Here is a 27,989-nt window from a genome sequence, read left to right as displayed (position 1 = left end):
CCAAAAGAGAGAATACTGCCTGGTGAGCATTTCTACATTCACAATCGGAAACCGACTACAAAGTGGACACTGGCGTGTGAACATCAGTGTGTTGTTACATTAAATGTTTGCAGTTTGACACTAAGATAAAAATATCTTGAAATGTGAAAAACCCTTTGAGCCTCCAGACTCCGTAAAATGGTTTGTTTCGCAATGAAAAGTATCAGTAATGTGACTCCTCCTATATAAGAGCAGTTCCTTCATGATTTCTGCGTTCTTCCATCATTTACTCCTTGTCACACTCAAAAGACAGATGGAGGTGTCTCCTGTGGTTTAAACGAAAATATTTTTCTTTACATCGTCTGGGATGAGCAAGATGGACGGGATCGGTTTTATGCTGCTCTTTTTGTCAGGTAAGAAAAGTTTATGCCCATTTTGATATATTTATAATTAAAATTCAAACATAATGGCTTCAGTATACCCTTTTCATTCTCTGGACAGGCCATCGTTGCAGCATTTCAAATTTAAAGTTCAATACCGCTGTAATATCTTCACTTTACTACAAATTAGTAAATGCGCTCTTTTGCATAGCGTCGAGATAAACCAAGCTCACTGATTCTGGTTTCTAAATTTCAGCTTTGATGTCACCACTGTGAGGTTTTCATCACTGTTGGTTGAATTAAACATTCCATTAGTGACTTAATGGTAATTATGAATATGAAGATCTATATTATTTTAATGTTTACTTTGTAACGCTGAAGAAAGAATAATCATGATAATGTAGAAGTTTTCTGTCAGGTCACAGAGTTAAAGCAGGAGGGTGTGCCGGTGATGAAACCAAAAGGAGAAGTTTCAGTTATCTCAGAATAACAAAGTGTATTTAAAATCATAGTAGTTAATTTTGTATGGCCAACTTTAAGTTAGGGTCTAAGATGTTTAATATTAAAATTTCAACACCAGTAGGTTAAATTCACTTTCAGGTGTGCACGCATTGATCAAAAGGAGCTTTTTTCCTTTTATCAATGACAGGAAAAATAAATGAAAGTGATTGTAATTGTTTAACAGAGAGAGTGAAAAAAAATCTAAACTATAATATTTATCATGTATTTTTCCCTTTTGTTTTATATCGCAAGTGTTCCTATGTGAGGACTTTAAAAAAACGTGATCTTTAGCTCACCCTAGTGGTATTAAGCAGGATTTAATTTCCTCTCAATTCCAACACATATAATCTGAACTGTGTCAATTAAAACAATCATGAGGATATGTTTAAGACAAATGTTGCCTTAACCAGATCATTTGTTTTAAAGTTGATTAAATGTTGGATTTCCCCCCCAAATCTTCAGCATTAAACGCTGCCCTTTGCTTTAATGTTGATCCTGCTGCTTGGAAGTCCCTGAGCGAACCCGCTGCTGGTTTTGGGTACCAAGTGGTGCAACGGCAATCAGAGTGAGTCAGACCAAACTTCAATCTGTTGAACGTTGACGATAGCGTCCATGAATCTGCAACTTGTTTGTAATGTTTTGTAATCCAGCTTGGAACTTTGTTGAACTCTAAATTGAAGAAACAGTTCTGGGCTGATGAATGTTTCACAAAGATCTGTCTGGTTTCGTTTCCACAGTTTACTCATCAGCGCCCCACTTAATCAGTTTTCAAGCACTGCTAGGGGACAGATATTCAAGTGCACCAATGAGAGATGCCGAAGTCTGACGAATACAGGTAGGAAAAGTTTAATTTCACAATACCCAAAGAACATTTCCAAAATATATGTGAGTCAGACAATTAAACACTAAGGAATGTTTCAACGGATGCTACTATCACACTAATTAGACATAGCTGGTTAAAGTATTAGAGTTTTGAAGTCCCATCCTCACACTGTGGTGAAATATGTTCTCCACATTTTACCCATCCCCTGTGGAGTGATGAGCTGCAGACATGGCCATGCTTAGGAACTGATTGGTGGTTTGTGCCCTAGTCAAAGCCCTTAATGCAGGGTGCCAAGCGAGGAGGCATTGGGCCCCATTTTTTAAGTCTTTGGTATGACCAGACTGTGGATTGGAACCCACGACCTCCCAGTCTCCAGGTGGACACTCTACCACTAAACCACCTCTACCACCAAATGAAATGTCTTTGGTTTTATTTATTCCAAAACTCCAGCACTGGTTATAAAACCAATCTGGAACCCTATTGGTCTGCTTTGGTCGGTAGGGAAAACGTGGAAAAGGTTGTGGCTAAACAGCTCACAGCTGCTCTTGATGAACATAACATCTATGACGATGATAGTTTCCAGTCAGGTTTCTATAGAGCTCGTTATACTGAAACAGCTCTTTTTAGGGTCTCCAATGACCTTCTGACTCAAGGTGATGCAGGGGAGTGTTTTCTTTTCTGGTCCTGCTGGACCTGACTGCAGCCTTTGACACTGTTGACCATCACCTGGATAGGCTGGATATGTCTATAAATCGCCATCTCAGCACGTCTTTTTTAAACAATTTAGAACTACAGCGCTACTTTTATTCAGCCATTAACATTTAACTCAATCTTTTGACACAAATTTATCTGTATTTAAATAATTTTGCTTTATTTTTGATGAGTCACTTGGTTATAAGGCTGATTTAAATATGATTATTTGTATTTTAGCCTCCTAGACGCCTCCCTGGTAAGGTTTTCCGGGCACGTCCAACCGGGAGGAGACCTAAAGGTAGGCCCAGGACACGGTGGAGGGACTATGTCTCTCACCTGGCCAGGGAACGCCTTAGGATTCCCCCGGAGGAGGTGGCCCAAGTGGCGGGGAGAGGGAAGTCTGGCCCTCTCGCCTTAGGCTACTGCCCCCGCGACCCGACTCCGGATAAGCGGATGAAAATGGATGGATGGATGGATGTATTTTAGGGATTTGTGTTCATGAGCACGGAACATTAGATTACAGAACTACCGTGAGACTGGGTTGTTTAGCAATGGTGAAAGAGGAGTTTGAGTGCCTGCACCATAACCAAGGGTTTGCAGGGTTGAGCCCATGTCAGTCTATCTCAGTCATTGTGTCCTTGGGAAAGACATGTCACCCTCCTTGCCAGCTGTTAAAATAATTCCCATCTCACCCTGGTCTCATCCGTTCAAGCTCGGGTCCTCTACCAGAGGCTTGGGAGCATGAGGGTTCTGCAGTACCTTAGCTGTTCCTAGAACTGCACTTTTCTGGAGTGAGATGTCTGATGTTCTTCCTGGGATCTGATTTAGCCACTCCTCCAGTTTGGGGGTTACTGCCCCGAGTGCCCGACGACCATGGGCATCACCGATGTCTTCACTCTCCAGGCTTTCTCAAGTTCTTCTTTGAAGTCCTGGTACTTCTCTAGTTTCTCGTGTTCCTTTATCCTGATGTCGCATCACTTGGTATTGCCACATCAACCACAACAGCTGTCCTCTATTGTTATATATATATATATATATATATATATATATATATATATATATATATATATATATATATAGATGCCCCTTAACGGTTAATAGCCAACCAACACCCCCCGATGCACACAAACATTTGCCCCTGCTCTATAAATAATAACACTTTTTCCGTCTACTCTTTTAATATAATTCTGATGCACAACTAGCCCACACTCGTTACATTTATGAACAAGAAGTAAAGAGTGTGACGACAGCTGAAATGTCCCTCAGACTCAGAATTTCCAGACCGTCTGGCATCAAACACACAGCACTGCTTGTGATTGTGTGCTTATAAGCGCATTCTAGAGGTCAGGGTTTAAAAAAATGTTTTCTTATACTGAACTAAATAATTAAACTGAAATTACCTTTTTTTAACTAGACAAATGTAGGACCGACTGACCTGCTGGTCTCGGTTCAGTTTGATATGCCATGCTCTGTCAGGCTCAGTGCTTTGATGTGAGGCTTATTGTGTTCCAAGAATGAAATAACTAAGAATAAACTTTTCTCTCGCTGTTTGCTAACCGTTTCATGTTTGACCACATTGGTTTGGTCATGTGACAAGCTCCTTTTTTCTTCTTCGGTTTCCCAGTAAACATTTTGATAGCGGTACTCGTGTCCTCTAGTGGCACAAAATGTATTACACCCCAGTGCAGCAGAAGGACTAGAACAAGTAAGGTGTGATGCTGTAGTCTGAGGACAGATGACTAATGCTGGTTTTTCTGTATTTAAGGTAGTTTTTAATAATCCCATCTATCATGGAATTAGAACACATACAGGAAGAAAAATGCTTTAGAAGAAAATCCAAGAAAATCCATTTATGAGTCAATACAAATACTTATAAATACAACATCCAGTGGATGAATATATACATATTTTTGAATTAAACAATGCATGTATTTTTTTTATTGTTGAAATGTTCCACAGTGCAAAACACTGAACATGTCAACATGTCCCTTGGTTTGGCGATGGGAAGTGATCCTGCTACACAGAAAACGTTGGTGCGTTGGTGAACTACTGGCATTTTCAATGGAAAATATTAGAATCTTATACAATGTTACAACATCAAAATAACCAACCTATAACCATTTTCAGGCATGTGGTCCGACCATTCCTAAAGACTGCAAAAGTATCACCATGTACAACGGTTTGTGCTTTGAGATTGACCAAAATGACGCATTTGGAAGATCTTACCCATCTTCAGTTCCAGGTAAACATAGCAGGGTTCCCACAGTCACTCACTATATCTCGCTCACAAAGACTAATAACATCATTCAAGAGTAATCCATTTGTTATGACTAAGTTACTGTTTGGACATTTACTGATTCTCATTTTAACTAAATTATTTTTTACAGATTGTCCAACCCAGGCTGACATTGCCTTCTTACTTGATGGCTCTGGCAGTGTACAATCAGTAGATTTTACCAAAATGAAGACTTTTGTTGTAAATCTAATCGGTGCATTGTGGGGAAAAGATACTCAGGTAAAGCTAATCATCATAATATTCAGTTTAACAGGAAAAATGAAATGTTTCCACTTTTTTTTAACCAAACATGGCCCTTTATGAGCATGATCAAGTAGCAATGTTGACAAAAAAATACACTTTGACTATTTAGAATATAACAACAAATTCCACACCTTTTCTTTTTTCTTTCTTTTTTTTTTTTGCAGTTTGCCATTACCCAGTTTTCCAGCTATACCAGTACTCATTACTATTTTAATACATTAAGTGATTCAAACTGGAAGCAGCAAATCAATAACATAAACCAAATAAATAGAGGAACTGCTACAGCTGCAGCCATTATGAATGTTGTGTAAGTATCTGTGATAGTAATGCATTACAGTATTATATACATTTGATTCATATTTGAGGTAACTGGATCAGTGGAAAGACCATTTGCCTGACACTCAAAGTTGGTGGTTTGATCCCAGCTTTCCCACTGCAAGTAAGTGTCCTACTTGGTCAAGAAACCAAACCCCAGCCGACCTCTGGGTCAAAAAGACAAGCGGCACAAAAGCATTTTCACTATTTCTGTTTGTCTAATGTTCTCTGGTACTTTTAAGTGAGATTTGAAGATATCACAAGGGTAATTTTGATTTTAAAGATTTATTTTGAACAGCTGAACATGTCATCGACATTAACTGCTAAGGGCGGATGTTGGCAAAGGAGTTCAGTGTTGACCCTGTAACCGGAGGGTTGCAGGTGTGAACTTTGTCTGTCACAGTTATTGGGTTCTTGTGTATGACACTTGGCCTGCCTTACCTGCTGGAGGTGGTTGGAGGGACTGGCAGTACCTGTGTATTGCAGCCTAACCTCTGTCAGTTCGCCCCAGGGTACCTGTGGCTACAATGTAGCTCATCACCTCTTGAGTGTGAATATGTTGGTGCATGGCTGTGTTGAAAATGGTCTTGGAGGGGTAAAGGTACGTCCCTGACAGGAGGTGTTAAAATGTGAAGGAGGGGTAACATAAGAAATGCAACAGTGGAGTTAAAATGGGCCTAATGTTATAAAAATGTTCTAAAAACAGGTGCAAACAGATGGCGAGCATTATTAAGATAATGCAAAACAAAAACTCTCAAAAAGGTTAACACTAAAAGAGCAGTTAACTTTAAAACCTAACATTAAAAACACCTGGTTAAGACAAATGTTAAAAGTTTTACTGGAACAGAAGGTGTTTTAAAACCAAAGTCAATAAAATTGTATCACAGAGTTAACCTTTAAAACGAGCCCTCTGGATCACACAGAGTTAAAACGATAAAAGTTAAAACTCTTCTACTCGAAGGGGTCGAAAACAAAATGACACCTGGAGGACACCAGAAACCCTGCACTGCTGCCTCCCAGACTGCTGAAGGCACAGCCTTTTTATCCCAGGTGTGGGTCATCAGCAGGATTCAGCTCAGCTGTGCTCCTCAGCAGCCTGGAAGAGAGGAGGAGGAGGGGCAATGTTAGGCTGATCACCAGGGCTGGGTGATCCTGGCTCCTGCATCCCATTTGCAGGGCTGGTAGCCGTCACAGGTACAGAAAGTTTTCAGACCCTCGTCAACTTTTCACTGTTTGTAATGTTGCAGCCGTTTGCTAAAATCAATTAAATAAAAAAATGTCCTCAATAATGTACACAAAGCACCCCATATTGACAGAAAAACACAGAATGTTTCAAATTTCTGCAGATTTATTAAAAAAGACAAACTGAAATATCACATGGTCCTACGTATTCAGACCCTTTGCTGTGACACTCATATATTTAACTCAGGTACTTTAATTTCTTCTGATCATCCTTGAGATGGCCCTACACCTTCATTGGAGTCCAGCTTGATTATACTGATTGGACTTGAAAGCTACACCTGTCCATATAAGACATTACAGCTCACCATGCATGTCAGAGCAAATGAGAACCATGAGGTCAAAGGAACCACCTGAAGAGCTCAGAGACAGAATTGTGGCACATATCTGCAGCACTTAAGGTTCCTAAGAGCACAGCGGCCTCCATAATCCTTAAATGGAAGATGTTTGGGATGACCATAACTCTTCCTAGAGCAGGCTGTCTGGCCAAACTGAGCTAATGGGAGAGAAAAGCCTTGGTGAGAGAGGTAAAGAACAAAAAGATCACTGTGGCTGAGCTCCAGAGATGCTGTCAGGAGATGGGAGAACGTTGTAGAAAGTCAACCATCACTGCAGTCCTCCACCAGTCAGGGCTTTATGGCAGAGTGACCCGTCGGAAGCCTCTCCTCAGTGCAAGACACATGAAAGCCCACATGGAGTTTGCTAAAAGACACCTGAAGGACCCAGAGATGGTGAGAAATAAGATTCTCTGGTCTGGTGTGACCAAGATAGAACTTTTTGTCCTTAATTCTCAGCCGTATGTGTGGAGAAAACCAGGCACTGCTCATCACTTGTCCAATACAGTCCACCACAGTGAAGCATGACGGTGGCAGCGTCATGCTGTGGGGCTGTTTTTCAGCTGCAGGAACAGGACGACTGGTTGCAATTGAGGGAAGGATGAACGCAACCAAGTACAGGGATATACTGGACAAGAACCTTCTCCAGAATGCTCAGGGCCTCAGACTGGGCTGAAGCTAAAATAACAACGGATTGGCTTCACAGGAACTCTGTGACTGTTCTTGAATGGCCCAGCCAGAGCCCTGATGTAAACCCAACCGAACATCTCTGGAGAGACCGAAACATGGCTGTCCACCAATGTTCACCATCCAACCTGACAGAATCTGCAAGGAGGAATGGCAGAGGATCCCAAATCCAGGTGCAAGAAACTTGTTGCATCTTTACCAAGAGGACTCTTGGCTGTTTTAGCTCAAAAGGATGTTCTACTAAATACTCAGCAAAGGGTCTGAATACTTAGGACCATGTGATATTTAAGTTTTTCTTTAATAAATCTGCATGAATTTAAAAAAATCTGTTTTCTGTCAGTATGGGGTGCTGTGTGTACATGAATGGGTAAAAATGAATTAAATTGATTTAATTTAATAGCTGCAATAAAACAATGAGTGAAAATTTGACGGGGGTCTGAATACTTTCCAATTGTATATCAAATACAGGTAATTTAACTTTTAATTGTTTTGGATTAACAATAGAAGTTTATTTTAAACTAAAATCCTCACCCATTAGCCATTTGCTCTAAGCTGTTCATTTTATATATTAATGACATCCGAGTATCAGACAAACAAAAATTTGTTATTTTTGCTGATAATTAAAACCCCTCTTCTCCAGAACAGACTTACATCAGATCTTGAAAATGGTTTTGATTGAGATGCAAAATTTAAAAGTGTTTTGATTTAAACAAGTCATCCTTGAATATGACCAAGAGAAAAACTGACAATATTGGGAAAACACAGTATTAGCACAGATTTACTACTGGTAATTGGTACATTATAATATCATGTTTTTAGGAGTCATACTAGACCAGAAGATTTACCAGTAGCTTCATATTGATTATGTGTATTATAAATATCAAGGAGTGTTGGAATATTATGGAAACCAGATTTCTACCAAAACAAAACACTTGATGTACTAAAAGATATGATGCCACATATGTATTACTGTGTAGACAAATGGGGAAATATAAAGTTACCCTGCAGCAGATAAGTATAAATAAGATTTGGGGAAAAAGATTCATGTTATTAAATATATACCAAACCTGCTGTTCCTAAAATCCAAAATACTGAAACTTGAAGATGTGGTTAAAATTAAAACAGCTCAATTTCTGTTTAAGGTAAAAAACAAAACACTACCAAATAATTTGTCTTTGTGTCTGTTTGTAGGGTAACTCTGTGGAATGGTCTCAGTAACAAACTCAAAGTAGTCGCAATAAACTGCTTCAAAAGATATACAGAAATTGCTATTAGGGAACAATTGAAGAATAAATTATATAAATAATAATTATGGTAGACAGAATGATTCAGATCCTTCTTGAAGGGAGTGTTTAAGCTCATGTAGATGTAATGTGTGTAGATCAGGTATGTACTGATGATTGTTGTATGTACATGTGTGTGTATTTGAGTGGAAACAAAGGTGTGAGTAATCGCAAACATCCATCCATCCATCCATCCATCCATCCATACATACATACATCCATCCATACATACATCCGCTTATCTGGAGTCGGGTTGCGGGGGCAGTAGCCTAAGGCAAGAGGCCCAGTCTTCCCTCTCCCCAGCCACTTGGGCCAGCTCCTCTGGAGGAATCCCAAGACGTTCCCTGGCCAGGTGAGAGACATAGTCTCTCCACGTGTCCTGGGTCTACCTTTAGGTCTCCTTCCGGTTGGACGTGCCAGGAAAACCTCACCAGGGAGGCGTCCAAGAGGCACCCTAAACAGATACCCGAGCCACCTCAACTGGCTCCTCTCGATGTGGAAGAGTAGCGGGTCTACTCCGAGCCCCTCCCGAATGATGAAGCTTCTCACCCTATCTCTAAGGGAGAGCCCAGCCACTCTTCGGAGAAAACTCATTTCGGCTGCTTGTATCCGCAATCTCGTTCTTTCGGTCACTACCCAAAGCTCGTGACCATAGGTGAGGGTAGGAACATAGATCGACTGGTAAATCGAGAGCTTCGCCTTCTGACTCAGCTCTCTCTTCACCACGACAGGCCGGTACAATGCCCTCATCACTGCAGATACAGCACAAATCCGCCTATCGATCTCACGCTCCAGTTTTCCTTCATTCGTGAACAAGACTCCGAGATACTTAAACTCCTCCACTTGGGGCAGGACCTCATCCCTGACCTGGAGAAGGCATTCTACCCTTTTCTGAATCAAGACCATGGTCTCAGATTTAGAGGAGCTGATTCTCATCCCCGCTGCTTCACACTCGGCTTCAAACCGCTCCAGCGAAAGCTGAAGATCACGTTCTGATGAAGCCAACAGGACCACATCATCTGCAAAAAGCAGAGACCTGATCCTCAGGCCACCAAAATGGATGCCCTCCACACCTTGGTGGTGCCTAGAAATCCTGTCCATAAAGGTTATGAACAGAATCTGTGACAAAGGGCACAGAGAGTCCAACTCTCACTGGGAATGAGCCCGACTTACTACCGGCAATGCGAACCAAGCTCTGACACCGGTCATACAGGGACCTAACAGCCCGTATCAGAGGGCCTGGTACCCCATACTTCTGGAGTACCCCCCTCAGGGCTCCCCGAGGGACGCGGTCAAACGCCTTTTCCAAATCCACAAAACACATGTAGACTGGTTGGGCAAATTCCCACGCACCCTCCAGGATCCCCTTAAGGGTATAGAGCTGGTCCAGTGTTCCACGGCCAGGACGAAAACCACATTGCTCCTCCTGAATCAGAGGTTCAACAATCCAACGGACCCTCCTCCCCAGAACCCCTGAATAGACCTTACCAGGAAGGCTCAGGAGTGTGATCACCACCCTGGCTTGCCAGTCCAGTGGGACTGCCCCCGATTTCCACGCGATATTGCAGAGCCGCGTCAGCCAACACAGCCCCACAACATCCAGATCCTTAAGGAATCCCGGGCGGATCTCACCCACCCCTGGTCTCACTGTCGTTGCCCACGTGAGCGTTAAAGTCTCCCAGCAGAACAAGAGAGTCACCGGAAAGAGCGCTTTCCAGCACCCCCTCCAAGGTCTCCAAAAAGGGTGGGCACAGACCACAGTCAGAACCCGTTCCCCCACACGTAGGCGGAGGGAGGCTACCCTCTCATTCACTGGGGTACAGGCACCAAGATGGGGGGCAACTAGTATGCCCACCCCTGCTCGGCGCCTCTCAGTGGGAGCAACTCCACAGGGGGGTTAAAAAGTCCAACCCCTCTCAAGGAAACTGGTTCCAGAGCCATGCCTTGAGGTGAGTCCGACTATATCTAGTCCGAACCTCTCAACCTCACACACCAGCACAAGCTCCTTCCCCACCAGAGAGGTGACATTCCATGTGCTTAGAGCCAGCTTCTGTAGCTGAGGATCAGATCGCCAAGGTCCCCGCCCTCGACTACCACCAGTCACACACTGCACCCGACCCCTTTGGCCCCTCCCATGAGTGGTGAGCCCATGGGAATGGGGACCCATGTTTTCTCTTCGGGCTGTGCACGATCAGGCTCCATGGGTGAAAGCCCAGCCACCAGGCGCTCGCCAACGTGCCCCACCTCCAGGCCTAGCTCCAGAGCGCCTCGTGATTTTTATCTTGAGAGGCGCTATAGAAATGATATTTTCTTCTTCTTCTTCAGAGGGGGGCCCCGGTGACCCACGTCCGGGTGAGGGAACATGATTTCCATTTATATAATTCATCATAAGAAGTCTTCGGGCTGCTCTTTGTCTGATCCCTCACCTACATACCAAACATACAAAACATATCAATGAAAATGTAAGTTTTCAAAGAAAAAATATTCAAACCAATAAAATAGACCTCATTTGTGCTCAGAAAGAAAACATTCTACCCGTTAGATGCAGTAAGAAGCTACAGCTACACAAGTGCGTACACACAGACACACCGCTCAGTCAGAGTTGACAGAAAAAAGTTAAAATTGTTTTTGCTTACTTGTCTTACCTTTGTCAAATATTTAAATTGGGTTAACGATCAGAAATATTTATATGTGAAAAAAAAAAGAAATCAGGAAAGGGGAAAAACATTTTTCCACACCATGGAGTCTATCATATGGAACCTGGCGTTGTGTTCACAGTGATTTATGTCAGCTGGAGAAGTTACAGCACTTTATGACAAAAAACATTTGTGCAAGACTGGTTTGTGGTTATGACGTAGTGCAATGCGACGTTAAGAAAGGCAGCAGTAGCTCAGGAGGTGAGCGAGTTGTCCAGACAATCGGAATGTTGTAGGTTTGATCCTGGCAGCAGCCTAAACCGAGAGGCCAAGACTTCCCCTTCCCTAGTCACTTGGGCCAGCTCTTCTGGGGGATCGCAAGGCGTTCCCTGGCTGAGAGACATGATCCCTCCAACGTATCTTGGGTCTTCCCTTAGGTCTTCTCCTGGTTGGACTTGCCCAGAAAACTTCACCAGGGAGGCATCCAGGAGGCATCCTTACCAGATGCCCAAGCCTCAACTGGGTCCTCTCGATGTGGAGGAGCATCGGGTCAACTCTCAGCCCCTCACGGATGATCGAGTTTCTCACCCTATCTCTAAGGGCGAGTCCAGCCCCTCTGCGGAGAATACTAATTTTGGCCGCTTTTATCCGCAATATCATTTTTTCGGTCACTACTTGGAGTCCTCTGACTCAGAAAGGTGCTATACAAGTGAGGGTCATTAATCATTAGACTTTTATGGCTATGATAAATAAAGATGCTTTTCACACACTCACCCATTATAAGACTCTAGAGCCACCTCCCCCTGACCAGCCCAGGAGGGGAAATGTTGTCTTCACTGCTTTGTAATTTCCCTCCGCCCATTAGGGATGCTCCTATCAGGTTTTTTTTTTACTAATCACCAATACTGATCAGCAAGAGGGCTGATCACTGATACCGACTGATGGTTACATGATCTTGTGAAGAAAAAAGAACAATACCATCAACTTAATTTAAACAGAACCTGGTTTTACTTATTTATTCAAGAGAAAAAATACAAAAAGACTTCCAGCACAATCAGCGGGTTTGTTTCTTGTTCTTTAAACATTCAAATAAACTATTTAGTATGTTGTAAACATTTTTTCTGCATTTCTTGAAGTGAATGTCATGTTAAATATCCAATCCCTGTTACAATTCTTTTTCTTGACAGGAATGATGTCTTCTCGCCATTCAAAGGGGCCAGGTCAAATGTGAAAAAGATTTTGATTGTCATCACAGATGGAGAATCTCAGGACCAATACAATTTACCAGATGCAATTCAGTTAGCTAACCAGAACAATATTGCACGATTTGCAATCGGGGTATATATACCATTTTTATCTTCTGGAAAGACAAACTGATTAGAAATTTTTATTAATTACTTTAAATGGACTTTTGACTTTATAAAAAATGATCTCACATAACAAAATAATACAGTACGATAGGATTGACCAGCTATTTTAAGTAACCTTTCAGCATTTTAATTCAAATCCAAGACATTTTGTAGTGAAATATTTTTTGTGAAACAAGATTAAAAGGTGCTATGTAAATGAATGTAAAAAGTTTAATTTGAAGGAAAAAAAATTAAAACACGAGATGAGCCAGTACTTAAATAACTATAATATCATAATATTCCAGTTTTTATTTGAGGAACTGAAGCATATAATACCTTTGCTAACATTTTATCTGGATTTCTAGGTGGGAGCAGCATTTTCAAGTCAAAAAGCAAAAGCGGAGTTGAATATGATCGCATCTCGTCCTTCTGAGAACTTTGTGTTTCAAGTGGAAAGTTTTGGTGCTCTTGACAAAATACAGAAGAATTTGCAGGACAAAATATTTTCCATTGAAGGTATTGTTCTTTTTACAAAACAAGATTCAAATCAGTTCATTTTCAGATTGGAGAAATGTTCCTGCATTGTCTGAATTTCTATCTAGAAAGCAAGTCTGACCCATAGTGACTATGGTTAAACACACACACACGCGCGCACGCACGCACGCACGCATGCACATACGCATGCACACACACACACACACGCACGCACGCACGCACACGCACACACACACACACACACACACGCACGCACACACACACACATCAAACTCTAGCATTAAGAAAATCTACAAAACTAAAGTCTCTTCTCTTTTTTACCTAACAGGATCTAAAGCCAGTGGAGAGTCACTAAAACTGGAGATGTCTCAAGAGGGGTTCAGAGCTACTTTGACACCTGAAGTAAATAATTATAGCTTTGCAAGGTTAAACATCACAATTTGTGTGTGCATTTAGATGTTTGTACTACCTGTCTGCATGACAGGGAGTTCAGATGTCTATTGTTGGTGCTAACCAGTGGAGAGGAGGCTACAGGAAATACTCACTTCAGAATGCTGCACTTACAGGTTCATATGAACCACAATCTATTGAGCCCAGCAGTTATCTTGGTAAGACTGTGTCAATAAAGTAATGTAGCAAACAGAAATATGTATAAGCACAGCTCTAACGCTATTATGCTAAAACTATTTGTCGTTGAGTCAAAAGAAGGTATGTTGTTCTGTTTAGCAATCACATATTGTGTGATTTTCCAGGCGTAATTAAAAGCTTTAGACACAGACAGAATTCAACATTTCATTGATGGCTTTGTCTTCTTGACCACAAAATTCCAGGTTATTCCATGGCAGTGGCTAAAACTCTACTTGGCACTTTGACAATTCTTGGCGCTCCACGATACAAACACAGAGGACTTGTGATCACTGTTTTAGAAGAAAAACCTCTAAAACAAATTGACCCCTATCAACAGCAGGTAGGTTGATAACCAATCAGTGGATCAAAGAAAATATAAATGTGAATAATGTTCTTTAAGAAGCTATTTTTTGTCCCTCTTTAATAATTGTCTCTGAAAAACAAAACCCACAACTTTTCCAGACTGGTGAATATTTTGGGGCAGAGGTTTGTGCTATGGATGTGAATTCCGACAGCTACACTGATCTGGTCCTCATTTCTGCTCCGATGCACAAGGACAACAATAGACATGGACGGGTTTATGTGTGCACATTAAGTTTTTCGGCAAGTGAAGGCTTTAACAAATGCAAGTTTAATAAAGGTGTAGTTACTCTTTTTATAAAGCAATTAATAACTTTCTGTTTCATCTTCACCAGAATGTCGACTGCCTCTTCGATTCTCCATCACAACTAATAATACTGAGAGGGGATCCAATCCCCAAAGGAAGGTTTGGGTCTTCTCTTGCTGTTCTGCCGGATCTGAATGGAGATGGCTTCAATGATCTGGTAGTTGGAGCTCCTCTGGAGAATGAAGGCCAAGGTAGCATCTACATATTCAATGGAGAAGGAGGTGACGGGATCAATCCTACCTACTCACAGGTGAGTAAATAACAACAACAGTCAAGGACTTGCACAAGCAAGCTAGGAGACCACTGTTGGCTTTCTTGACATGTCTTCATGTATTTACCTCACTTTCTCAAAAGAGGGTTCCAATGTATACTAAGAGTAACATAACATGCTCTAACTGAAACTGTAACCAAGGGAACCCTAAATTAGGGCATGACTTAGATTAGACCATCTGACGCATGAAAAACAGCTCCAATAGTGGCTGATCAGACCACAGGAACGTAAGGAAGTCTCAATTAACAAAGAACATGCAGAAACTACAGTACAGGCCAAATGTTTGGACACACCTTCTCATTCAATGTGTTGTCTTACTTTTCGTGACCATTGGTAGAGTCTCACTGAAGGCATCAAAACTATGAATAAACACATGTGAAGTTATGCACTTAACCAAAAAGTGTGAAATAATTGAAAACATGTTTTAGTATATATTTTCTTCAACAAAAAAATAAAATAAAACACCCTTTGCTTTGCAGACTTTTGGCATTTTTCCAACAGTCTTGAAGGACTACCTCGTGGAGCTCATCAAGAGAATGCCAAGAGTGTGCAAAGCAGTAATCAGAGCAAAGGGTGTTTTTTGAAGACAATAGAATATAAAACATGTTTTCAGTTAAAAGGAATTTACTATATTTCATAGTTTTACATGGATTCAGCTAAAACAGTGTTCTAAGGAGCAGAAATCTCATTGCAGAGAATTGCAGCCTCTGAAGTGAAGTCAGGACTAAAGTTCTTTGGTGTGTCCATCAGTCCATGGTCTTATGATCAGAGTGGTGACAGTCTGCCTGACTTAGCTGTAGGTTCAAAGGGGACAGTCGTCTTACTCAGGTAAGTCTGGGCATACATTAATACTGACTTTCATACATGAAACACCAATTATCACTTTGGTGTTTTGTTAGATTTTTATTTCCAAAGAAACAAAAACTGATGGTTTGATTTTTGACACTATGTTCCTTTATAGATCCAGACCCATTGTGATGGTGGATGCTACTGTGTCATTCGTTCCAAATGAAATCCCAACTCAAAACACAGACTGCTCAAAACCACTGAAAAATACAGCGAGAATCTGCTTTCTCATGAGAAGTCTCTCTAAAGTTGAAACAGGTTACTCCTTCTTCAGAAAGCACAACTTTTTACGTCTGCTTGTGTGCATTTGATCTAAAATCAAATCACTCGTCCATTTCAGCTGAAGCACAGATTAATTACACTTTAACTCTGGATGCGACTCGCAAAACTCCCAACAACCGAGCTTACATCAAGCAGAAACAGAGAGACCAAACTCAATCTGTTGTTGTTAAGCTAAATCAACAAAATTGCAACAATGTGGATTTCTTTATTGAGGTGAAGCTGAAAACCTACAAAACAATCTGATGCAACTAGCAGGTGCTTTTATATTCAACATTTTTTCTTTCCACCCTCTTTCAGTCCTGTCCAGAAGATGCTCTCAATCCACTTCAAAATGAACTCAGATTCAGCTTTCATGGTTCTCCCTCAAGAACAAATCTCAGGCCAAGTCTCTACCAGCAGGCTAAAACAACAACGCTTCATCCTGTGAGTAACTTCTAACCGTACTCTACCAGCTGATTCACACGCTCTTTACAAAGGTTTACCTTTGGATTTGGAGAGTTCAGCAGTACACTGACAATAATCCTGAACTTAAACAATCTCATTTAATTAAGTGTGCTAAACATAATGTCTTCCACAGATTGGGTTTGAGATCAGCTGTGGTGTTGACAATGTGTGTGAAGATGACCTGAAAGTGGATTTTGACTTCACCAGGTGAGGCTTGAGCAACACTTTTCTGTAACACGTTACAATAAGGGGCACACGTTTATGCTTTGTTATTAGGGAACGATTTAGGAGGTATTGAGTAATGAACCAGGGGCTAATGGTGATGGGTAGATGAGGCTTCTGCTCATTACCCAAACTGTATTATACTGTGTTTACACTGTCACTCTATTGGTCTACTGACACCTGCTGGATCATAGACATCAATGCAAGCAGACCTAATAGTGAAACTCTACTGACATCAAGTCCCGGTGGGCCGTTTACCCAATGTGGGCCGGGCCGGTTCACTCTGATGGCAGCTGGGACAGCCAATTCTTCACGCATTTCCTGTGATTTCTCAGCATTGACAACATTCTTTTACTGATGTATGAAAGTTCAGGTGAACAAATGTGACATTTAACTTGCAGAAAATAGTGTGAATGATTCAAAAATAACCATTTTGAAACCAAATTCTGATAGATCAAGCAGAAACTGACAGGAACGGAATGAAATAAAAACAGGAAATAAAAATGAATAACTTATTGGCTGATATAAGAACAAAATGATCCGTCGTGGACCAACTTCTGTTGTTCCAGGCCTGGCTCCAAAGTGGGGGGCCCAATAACCCATGTCCAGGCGAGAGAACACTGTTTCCAATTGAAGTAATCATCATAAGAGGTCATCGGGCTGCTCTTTGTCTGATCCCTCACCTAGGACCTGTTTGCCATGGGTGACCCTACCAGAGGCATAAAGCCTCAGACATAACCTTAACTAAAACTTAATTTACACCATACCTCTTAAACCAACTAGTAAGCATGTTTAAAAATTGAGGATCGCAAAAATGTCCTCATTCTATTGGTTAAAAGCACATGCTGGTCCTCAGTAGGTAGTAAGGACAAGAACACACACAAACACACACACACACTTCTGCTGCTACCCTGCCTTTTAGAGCTGTCAGAAGTGTTTATAGACCACATGAGTGTGTGGCTAATATGATTTGCCAAGAATCTATGTGAGCCACTCTCTTCACCCATTGTTTGAAGATGTAGAAAAGTTGCTGGTTTGTTCTGTTCAGGGAAGTCTATCACAATTTATTTTGTTTTTACTCACCAAGTCAAAATGTTGTTTGACTTGGTGAGTATAACAAAGTTTACACCTTGTTTCAGTCAGTAAACTCCGCTTCTCTGGAAATGAGTGCCACAAACTTTGTAATATAATTCTCTGAAAATCCCAGAAAATAGTAATGAGTGTTTAAATAGAGGAAGCCAAGCATGAATCCTTGTGGGATGCCACTTCTGAAACAGATGGTGAAGGAGAAATTGTTGCTGATGCAGACAAATTGTGAACAAGTTCAGTTCTTTAACCATCTGCAAATAGTTGAGGGTTGTCCCAAAGCCAGCAACCTTTTGATTAGGAGGTCAGGGAGGATAATATTCAAAGCAGATATTCAAAAATGGCATCCTGTCATAACTATTTTATTTTTCAGATCCTCAGAGGTTAAAGTTGGCATAGATGAGCTTTTAAATGTGACCGTCTCGGTGGACAACAGCGGGGAAAACTCTTACAACAACCACATCATTCTCACATACCCAGTGGGACTCTCCTACAGGAAGTTTACATCTCTACAAGTGAGGAATCTGCTCCAAGTCTGGTTGAGTTCATCTCTGATCAGAGGCTCCAGCAGGTCACTCAGATGTTTTGTCTTTAAAACAGGGAAGAATTGAGTGTAACTCCCTGGACAGTGAAGATGGCGTTGCAAGAGGAAAGACAGACTGCAGTGTTGACAAACCTATTTTCAAAAGTAACTCTAAGGTTAGTTTGTTACGCTGCTGCTTCTCACTGCTGCTCAGATGGTGAGTCTAACAGGAAGTTGTCTCATCCTTCCCTTTTGTTTCATTTTAGGCGATCTTCATTGTTTCCTATGGGTTCAATCCCACCAGAACACTTGACAGGAGGATTTTTGTCACTGCAAATGCTACAAGGTAGAGTTTAGCAGTCACAGATTCTGTTGTTTTATGCTATTAAAGTGGCTACTATAGTATACTATATATATTATTTCATAACTATTTTCATCTCTCTTTAGTGATAATAAGCAACACTTGAGTTCCAGTGTCCTCTACAAAAAGAAAGAGATTGATGTGAAATATAGCATTTTCATTACCATTGAAAGGTTGGTTTTCTCTTAACTCAAACAAAATATTTTAAGTAATAATTGAATATTTGTGAATTCAAATTACACATTTACAATGTCTGTTCAGCTCCCTCAGCTATAACAATTTCACTTTTGGAAGGAATAATCTGAAGATGCCATTCCAGCAATTAATAAAGGTAAAGTGTTACATAATCTCATTTAGAGCCCAAAGAAATTCAACTTTTTCTGTTTTATGATTTGACCACATTTTTTGACCTAAACAGTATTGCATTAAAAGGTAAATTGGAGACAATTAAACAGTTTGACAAAAAACAAAATACAGTAATTAAGAAATATTGACAAATAGTGTTTGGACTCATGGAGCCATTTACTTCAAAGTGAAGCCATGTGATCTGCAAGTTTGTGTGTGTGTGTGTGTGTGTGTGTGTCTTTGATAGCTATGTTACAGACTGGGGTTGGGTGGGTGGGTGGGTGGGTGGGGGGGGGATCATCATCTAGTAACTAAAAGTCAAAATGAATGGTTCTCTACAAGGACTCAGTTCTCATAGTTTATTTTGAAGGGCCATTCAGAAGATAGTTAAGATTGTGAAGGTCATTGTGCTGTTTTTGCTGTTTAACCCCATGTGCTGAAAGGTTGGAGAGCTACAGCACTCAAACTAATTGTAATGATTTAATTTACATCTATTTAATGAACCATAAGATGTGAGATTCCATAGGAAATATGAAAATGAATCTTATGGACTAGGGCCCGACCGATATGCTTTTTTTGGGACCGATACCGATATAAATCTTTTAACAAAGGCCGATAGCCGATATAATGGCCGATAAATCTCCCTCACAAAAAAAAGAAATAAATACAAATGTTCTTAAGATTAAACCCTTCATTCTCTGCCTTTTTGATGCTAACTTATTTCTATATTACACACCAAAGAACTGTCTCAATAACTCACTAGGGTTTCCAAGTAATGCAAATAAGATTTATTTTGCAATCTCAAAAACAACAGAACACACAAACTCAGTCCGTATAAATACAACATTCAAGTTTTTTTGTTTTCTGAGTCTGTGGAGTTTTACACTTTTGTGTTTTGATCCTTTCCAAAGCCGACAGTATTAGGAAAATAAAAATAAGATACGTTAAATGACTAGTATGTGGCAATGTAAAAGCCTTATGTAAAATATAAGGCTGAAAAATACAATAGATTTATTCTATTGTAGAGAGGAATTTCTCGTATTACCGCCCCTACTCCTCTCACAGCTAGGGGGAGGAGGGGGGACTCCCTGCACAGCTTTTCATTGCTTTGTTCCCAACCCCCCCTCGCCCGTCCTCAGCTGCGACGTCGGTCGTGTGCCGCCGAAGCGCCGCGAAACGGGGACCGCCTTCATTTGTCGCCCTTATCCTATTCTATAGGCCACATAGGCCACCAAAGCGCTGCGCGCCAGCGCTCCAGCCCGCGCCGTGCAGCGATCATCAGCGTCTGCACTCTTTTTTTTGCAAGCCGCGGGTGGACTGCGTGAGTTTGAAAAGACTGCTGAAGAAGAGCGGAAGAAATTGTCTGAGAATATCCCAGAATGTCTACCAGAAAAAGGCCAATGTTACTTACTTACTGCTCTGCATGACTAAAGGGGAAGCAGTGTGAGCTCTGCATAGAGCGTAATGCTGCAGCAGTTTTATTTTATTTTATTTTTTCAGGTTAACTTTTCAATACGAGGCCACGAGGCACACAATAAACTTAGGGACCATGTTGAGGGGAAACATACTTTTGTCATTGCTTATTTTACCGTTCAACTTACCACTGACACAACAAATATGCTTAAAACTGAAGATTTACCTCCTACTTCCTCATCACCGTCGTCTCTGCTGCTGCTCCGCTGCATGTGTGCTGTGACTGTGGCTCCACCCCCCGAGGAGTGGAGCCACACAACATGAGTTCATAAAGCTGGCGCCATCTGCTGGATAGGTAGCGCAATATCGGCCATATCGGCTGCCTTTTTGGCCGATAGCGATAGTGTTAATGACCCCTATATCGGCCGATATTATCGGCCGGCCGATAAATCGGTCGGGCCCTATTATGGACCTTTAGGTAATTTTGACCAGAAGATTGGAACGTTTTATTGCAGGGATTATGTAACCACTTCATATTAACTGAGAGACAAGAGAAGAGAGAGTCACCTTTAAAACATTTAAGAAGATTTATTTCTAAACGTTTTAAACAAGACTAACTCTAAACTCTAAGTGATGAATGGATATTGGTGTGAATGAGACGTGAGATGGATGGTGTATGTGTGAGTGATGTTGTCATCAGAACTCTCGTATACGGAGAAGCAAGTCTGAGTGTGAAGTGATGTTTTGCTCTTAAGCTATGATCGGAGTTTCATAAACACATAAGACGCCATTTTGTCGCTCCACACATACCCTTAGGATGAGACCTCCGTACAGATCCAGAATGCCAGGTCCTCGGACCTTCCTTTTGGTACCGGAGCTGATGAAACAGCGTAAGCAGTACGGCAGACTGGTCTTTGGATTGTCTCTAGGTAAAAAGCGACAGTTGGTTGACAGCGTCAGATGGACCCTGAGGGTCAGTGAGTTCAGCTTTTATTCTGAAAGGAACCGTTGCTTGGTTGGTAAAGTGCAACAGATTTTATCCAGTTTGTTGGTTCTTTGCTTAAAAAGGAAGTCCGGGTGGCCGGTCCAATACTTCTCTTAGAATGCGGGTGAACTGAACAAAGGCTTGGTTTATGCTTGACGCATTTACTCTCCGCTTGGTGATGCGGCTCGCGGATGGAACGCAATTCACAACTTGCAGCGTTTCTGGTTCATGTGGCTTGTCTCTGCGGTGAGCCAATATTCTCCCAAACTGTAGGGGGCAGCATGGAGCTCTACGGCATGCATCCAACACTAAACCATAGTAGAAGTAAAAATTACTGTTGTTTACAACATGGCATTCCAGCATTTTTAACAGCGTCCTCGTCTTTTCCGGCAGTGCGAACTATTTCTCTCCAAGAATTATTAACAACATGTTGATCACGGTGATCTTTGAGAGCTGAATCATACAAATGTCTGTATTTACGAACCTCTGCCATACTAGTTCTTGCAAGTCCGCCATGTTTTTCCGCGTCCGACCGTCCGCGTGGTTAGAAAATTTCCTAAATTGTGAAATGGTAAATGGCCTGTATTTGATATAGCTCCTTCTAGAGTCCTGGAACCCCCCAAGGCGCTTTACAACACAATCAGTCATTCACCCATTCACATACACATTCACACGCTGGTGGGGATGAGCTACAATGTAGCCACAGCTTTCCTGGGGTGCACTGAGGCGAGGCTGCCGAGTACTGGCACCACCGGTCCCTCCGACCACCACCAGCAGGCAAGGTGAGTTAAGTGTCTTGCCCAAGAACACAACGACAGCGACAGACTGAGTGGGTCTCGAACCTGCAACCTTCCGATTGTGAGGCGAGCACTTAACTTCTGTGCCACCGTCGCCCCTAGGTGCGCGGTGCGGAAATTTTGGGCCATGCGGGGGCGTGGTTGTTAAAATGACGCAATTTTGCCGCACGGAGCTGTGCGAACCTCGTGGATGCGTCAAGCATAAACCAAGCTTAAGATGGCGTGGGGACTTTATTTTAATCTGGATGTTTTGATTTACAGTCGAATCAAAGTTCGACAGATTTATAAACACCACAGAGACTATGCTACGCTTCAGAAAGGAAGGTTCCGATTGGATGAGAAAGATAAAATGTTTCATGTGTGTCACGATGTGGGGATGTTTAGAACCCAAAATGCAGATTACCCAGGATGACACCAGGCAGGAGATGGTGTAAAGTAAAAATCCTTTTATTTGGTGGAGGAAACAAAAAATAAATCCAGACAGTGAGCCTAAAGTCCAAAAGTCCAGAGCACAGTTACCCAAAGCTCACTTAAAGCACAAAAAAACAGGAGACCAAAAACTCACAAGGAGCACAAAGACCAAGAGACAAAGCTCAGACAGAGCACTAACAACTGCTGACAGAAATACAACAGACACACTGACAGCAACAATGGACCGACAAACACAGAGTGACAAGACAAGGCTTATAAACAGGAAGGAGTCAATTAGGGAAATTGGCAGCAGGAGTGTGGAGTGAGGGCTGGAGGGAAGACAGGTGAATATAATTATCAAAATGGGAAAACAGAAACTGAGAAGGGCCAAATAAACCTAAAAACTCTAAAACACAAAAACTAAACCTAAAGGCTGCGGGAAGGACTAACACCCACACACCACCACACACAAATGCACTAATATAAACAGGACAAGCACACACACGCACACATGCACACACACACACACACACACACACACACACACACACACACACACACACACACACACACACGCATACACACACCCACACCCTCACTGAGCAGGGGACTGAGAGGCTGGGGGCTACAAGGACACAGAATGTGAATGAAGACCTGGAGGGGCTGGGGAGGAATGAAATGACACGGGACCTGGGAGGAATAATTTTACAGGTTACAACATAAGACACATAACTGAGACGAAGACAAGGACACATGAGGGCGCTATCAGACACAAAAGGGAATCTAGAGAGGGATGGAGGACACCAGGAGGCACAAAAAGGAGGGGGCAGACGCAGACCATGACAATGTGGCTTACATTACGTGGATCAGGATGTCTAGTGCAGCTAGATTAAAGTCATATTACTTATTAAAACTTACTAATCATTACATTGTCATTTCACAGATTGGTTCACATCTTATTATTGGACCAACACTTTGATTTATTAAAAATAGTAAGAGTTTGTCTTCTTTCTTCTCTTGAGCTGGAAAGGGAGCAGTTTTAGAAGCAAATGTATGACCTTGAGGCAGTCTCATGCAGATTAGTTCTGTGTCAGAGACATCTGAGGAGAGAGGGAAAATAACCTTTGGTGGAATAGCTCCTTCATCACGTCACATAATATAAATAACTAAAAACTAACATTTTGACACCTTGTGTTTTCGTCAAACTCTGATGATAACACAAGGCGTTGAAACTTTTGTTTTTATTATTTGCACCATTAAAATATTTATCCACATTTTAGTGCTCCAGCTGTCCTGCTTCTCTTTCTGAATGTCCTCCAGCTGTAGAGCACCAACCTGAGTGGATGACGCACAGAGAGATTTATTTTTTGTACATAAAAGTTGTTGTCAAATAATTTGTTTGGTTGTTGCTCTGCTAGAACACCTTACCTTTTGTATTGCCCCAGCTAGATATCTCCCATCCTCCTGTATACAACGCTACAGCAGCCTAAGCTTTTGTTGTTTGTGAACGTCATTTTGAACAGAGAACAACACAATGATTACTTCTAAAAATCTCAGTATTGTTAAACCACACTTGCATATCAACCATTTTTGAGACTTTCTGTTATTACGGTAAATTCTACCTTTACCATTCTGTTCCACAATCCTATTTGTAGAAATAATAATACGTGGGAACACTATTAGCTTCAAGTTCCTTGTCTTCCGAACAGACGAGAATGTGCACAAACATTTGTTTCTCCCTATTCTTGCAGGTCACTAATAGTATCAGAGCACTGAATTTTACTGTGGTCATCAGAGTTCCAATAAAAGTCAGTGACAAAGACATTTGGATGGATGTGGACAAACTGCAGGTAAAATATAATAGAAATGTTAAACCATGTATTAAACCTCAAATGTGGCAGTGGAGTGGATGGAAGGAGGGTTAAACTGACATGAACATGCTCTGATTTCAGCTTTCAGACTGTGAGAAAGACAAAGATGAGGAACCTGTTGTTAAAGATGTAGTTGCACAAATAAAAGAAAAAAAAGTAGTGGTGAGTGTTTTCGTCTTTGTTGAAATAAGCAACAAGAAATGCTGATTTGAGAAGATAAAGTTTGGTTTGCATTTGTTTGCCTCAGGACTGTTCTGTAGCATGGTGCAGAGTGTTCAGATGCAGCAGGTTCATGGAAAGGAACGAAAAGACGACACACAACATCTCTGCAAACCTCAGCTCTGGATGGATAGAGCAGGTAACTGATTTCCACGTGCTGCTAATCATAACAGGTTATGACTAGAGAAGATATGTGAAGATGTATCTTTTCTTCCAGATTGGACTGCCATCTGCCAAATTTCTCCTGACCAGTACGGCCAGTTTAGAGTATGACACAAACCAGTTCATCTTCTTCTCAACAGCCTCTAATAACACACCTCCTGTCCGCAAGGTGACTGCACATTAAGAGCTGTTATTAAATAATTAGATCTGACATAAATTATACTACTTTTTCTTTTAGATTGAGGCAGAAGTAGAAGTGTTTCCTGAAGTTAATTTCACTAAGGAGATTGTTGGAGGATCTCTGGGAGGGTTGGCTTTTCTGGCAGTGCTTACCGCCGGTCTGTATAAGGTGAGTTACTGAATCTTTTGGGTATACAGACTAAGGCCATTACTAATAAATATATCTATTTTTCTTGTGGAACTAGGACAACTAGTTTTTCCTTTCTTTTAATTAAAAAAATGTATATAACCAAAGTAAAGCAGAGTTTTAAAACCCCTTTCTTTATCTCTTACAGGCTGGCTTTTTTAAGAGCAAATACAAGGATATGATTGCTGACAATGTCGAAGCAGAGGCTGATAAAGGAACTGCTGGTGGTGAAACCATAGATGGATAAAATCAGAACTCAGTTTCCCTTAAGCCCTTTCATCTGTTCAGCTGACCACACGATACAACAAACCATCATATCTCACCATTTTCTATCATTTAATGCTTTTATGGTGAAATAAAGAAAAAACAACAGGTGTGTTTCAGAAACCACTCCCCCGTCACTCATCATCGATAAGAGAAATTGGGCGTGGTGAGGGAGGAGCAGCGATTAAAGCACTGGTAAAAATGGAACTTTCCTGTCTAGGGAAGCTCCGGTGATACCGAGTGAATATATGGCTCACGTTAGGAGATATCTGAAATAAAGTTCAAACTATGTCAATTTTTAGAATATAAGTAAGGGTTAGGCATTATTTATGCTTATGTTAATTTAAAATTTGGCATTAGATGCACCCCCCCCCCCCCAAAAGCAAAACCTTTTGTTTTATTTCCTCGTTTGTTGTTTTAAGTTAACTCTGTTTCTAAGACTGTATTTTCTAGTAGAGTATTACATTTTATACAATTTAAAAGAAAAATATCAAAATTTTCATGAATACTGAAACATCCTTACAAGACTACAGCAAACACACAAACACACACACACACATTCGCAAATGCACATGTTTCTTGTCTATTGTGAACATCATTGCAAAGTGTAAACATGTAGTTTATTGAAAAAAAAATCCCAATGTCCACATGTAAAAAACTGACTTCTCTGTTTTTATTTAATTATTTAATGTCCAATCCTGTAAATATCAGTGTGTGTTTTTTTTTTATCTCATAGAAATACAGCCTCAGTGTATATGGTAAGACTGCACATTTGTATCCTCTCTTGCAAAGAATAATGCAAAACTGCTGATGCTTAAAACAGCATTTTTGGTCATTAAGTGTGCTTAAAGAAAAGAAAGTAATTGCTTCAATAGTAAAATTTATAAAACTGAATGAAGTTCTTTGTCCTTTTGTGTCACGTGTAAACCAAAGTGGTTTCACTGGTAGTTACAGGAGCTTGGGCCGGTGACTGGGTGGTTGCTCTAGGACAGTGGTTCCCAAACATATTTAGCCGCGCACCCCCTTCTATGTCCCGACCATGTCGACGTATCCCCCAGCCCCACATCAGGGCATGGCTATGCATATACATATATATATATATGTATGTATATATATATGTATGTATGTATATATATATATATATATATATATATATATATGTAACGTGAGGAAGTATGGGTTTTCTGTGCCAAAGGTCGTATTTGCCCGGCTGGGTCAAAGCTGGGTCACGCAGCACCTTCACCCACAGATTAAGACCTTTGCCGCCAGCAAGTCTGAAGGACGCCACAGCATCCAACACCTGCATCTTCAGAAGAAGGACTTCTCACACAGTCTAGTCATAGTAAAACAGAGTCTAAAGCTTTCTTTGTTTATTAATGCTAAATAATCATTTGATCACTATGCTCATTATAAAGGTTTTTTAATCAAATGAATGATTATTATGCTTTGGGTAATCATAATGAACTATAATGAATCAGTATACTTAATTAAATAATGTTTTTGAAGATGTCTAGCGATGACCTTCACACCTCCTCACAGGTCCGTATCCACAGTAACTCAAAACACATTTGCTCTGACGCACAACAAGTTTGCTTTGGGAAGAGAAGTGGTTTTGGTAAGTTAGTCAGAACGAGAGTGGGAACGAAAGAGAGAGGAAGTGTGGAACCAACGCCATTGGGAAAGGAGCCCTGCAGGCTCTTTTCTCCCACCACGCTATGTCTGTCAAGCCAGACAGAATAGCTGAAATGCAACCAGCTAACGCAGACTCGTCCCAGAGTCTTTTGATTTCTGAGTTAATTTAAACTTGAGAAAGCGCATCTGCCTAAACGCTTCAGCAACGTGTACCGAGGTCAACCCGGGACTGGACCGCCACACACCTTCGTCTTCTCTGCCAGCCAAGGTGTCTTCTGGATAACACATCCTCCGGGGTCCGGGCATAAAGGGGGTCCTAAGTACGGTGAGGCAGAACACGATAGATAGCGTTCTGATGCTGTTTTTCTAATAAGAACTAAAATTTAATTGCAAAACATAATTTTTCACTCAGATCACCTTTTCGCTCCCTGAAGCAATCTCAGACACCTGCATGCACGCATTCATAATTCCATCATCCTCAAATTTTAGCACATCCAACACAAGGTCTATTTGTGCAAGCTTAAAATATCAACCGTTAAAGATTGTCCAAAAAGGTTGCCAATGTTGATTGTTTTTCCTATGATTGTCATTTCAAATCGTTAGTTTAAATTGAAGGATTAAAACTCTTAAAATTTAAACTTGTCTTTTCATTGAACTGAAACACAGACAAACGGATATGATCGTCAGTTTATCGATGAAAACAACCTTTGAGTCTTCTTATCTCTATAACATTTGGTTATTAATTTGTAAAAATTAATGTTCCAGATTATTATGTAGAATGGTTTATCTTTCATAAAAGAGCCAACAACCATTACGCTACACACACACACACACACACACACACACACACACACACACACACACATATATATATATATATACATATATATATATATATATATATATACACACACATATATATATTATATATATATATATA

The 27,989-nt window shown here is 41.0% G+C and overlaps 1 protein-coding gene across 1 annotated transcript; it reads left to right on the top strand.

The window, feature by feature from the left end:
• Positions 1-232: 232 nt before the first annotated feature.
• LOC107387973 (integrin alpha-M) lies at positions 233-26,237 on the top strand. The gene is made up of 30 exons (XM_015963277.3): positions 233-392; positions 1,323-1,425; positions 1,598-1,695; positions 4,336-4,409; positions 4,504-4,618; positions 4,764-4,891; positions 5,080-5,222; positions 12,598-12,748; positions 13,125-13,275; positions 13,583-13,656; positions 13,739-13,862; positions 14,085-14,221; positions 14,344-14,484; positions 14,577-14,798; positions 15,514-15,647; positions 15,781-15,923; positions 16,006-16,160; positions 16,245-16,370; positions 16,525-16,598; positions 18,073-18,214; positions 18,300-18,398; positions 18,489-18,568; positions 18,670-18,756; positions 18,845-18,914; positions 24,286-24,384; positions 24,487-24,567; positions 24,653-24,763; positions 24,842-24,955; positions 25,025-25,135; positions 25,302-26,237. The coding sequence occupies exons 1-30, from the start codon at positions 347-349 to the stop codon at positions 25,398-25,400; spliced, it is 3,432 nt and encodes a 1,143-aa protein (XP_015818763.3). The 5' UTR covers positions 233-346; the 3' UTR covers positions 25,401-26,237.
• The last annotated feature ends 1,752 nt before the right edge of the window (positions 26,238-27,989 follow it).

The sequence above is a fragment of the Nothobranchius furzeri genome, chromosome 16 (assembly GCF_043380555.1).
Source record: "Nothobranchius furzeri strain GRZ-AD chromosome 16, NfurGRZ-RIMD1, whole genome shotgun sequence".
NCBI classification, from domain to species: Eukaryota; Metazoa; Chordata; class Actinopteri; order Cyprinodontiformes; family Nothobranchiidae; genus Nothobranchius; species Nothobranchius furzeri.
This window is presented reverse-complemented; position numbering and strand designations above follow the sequence as displayed.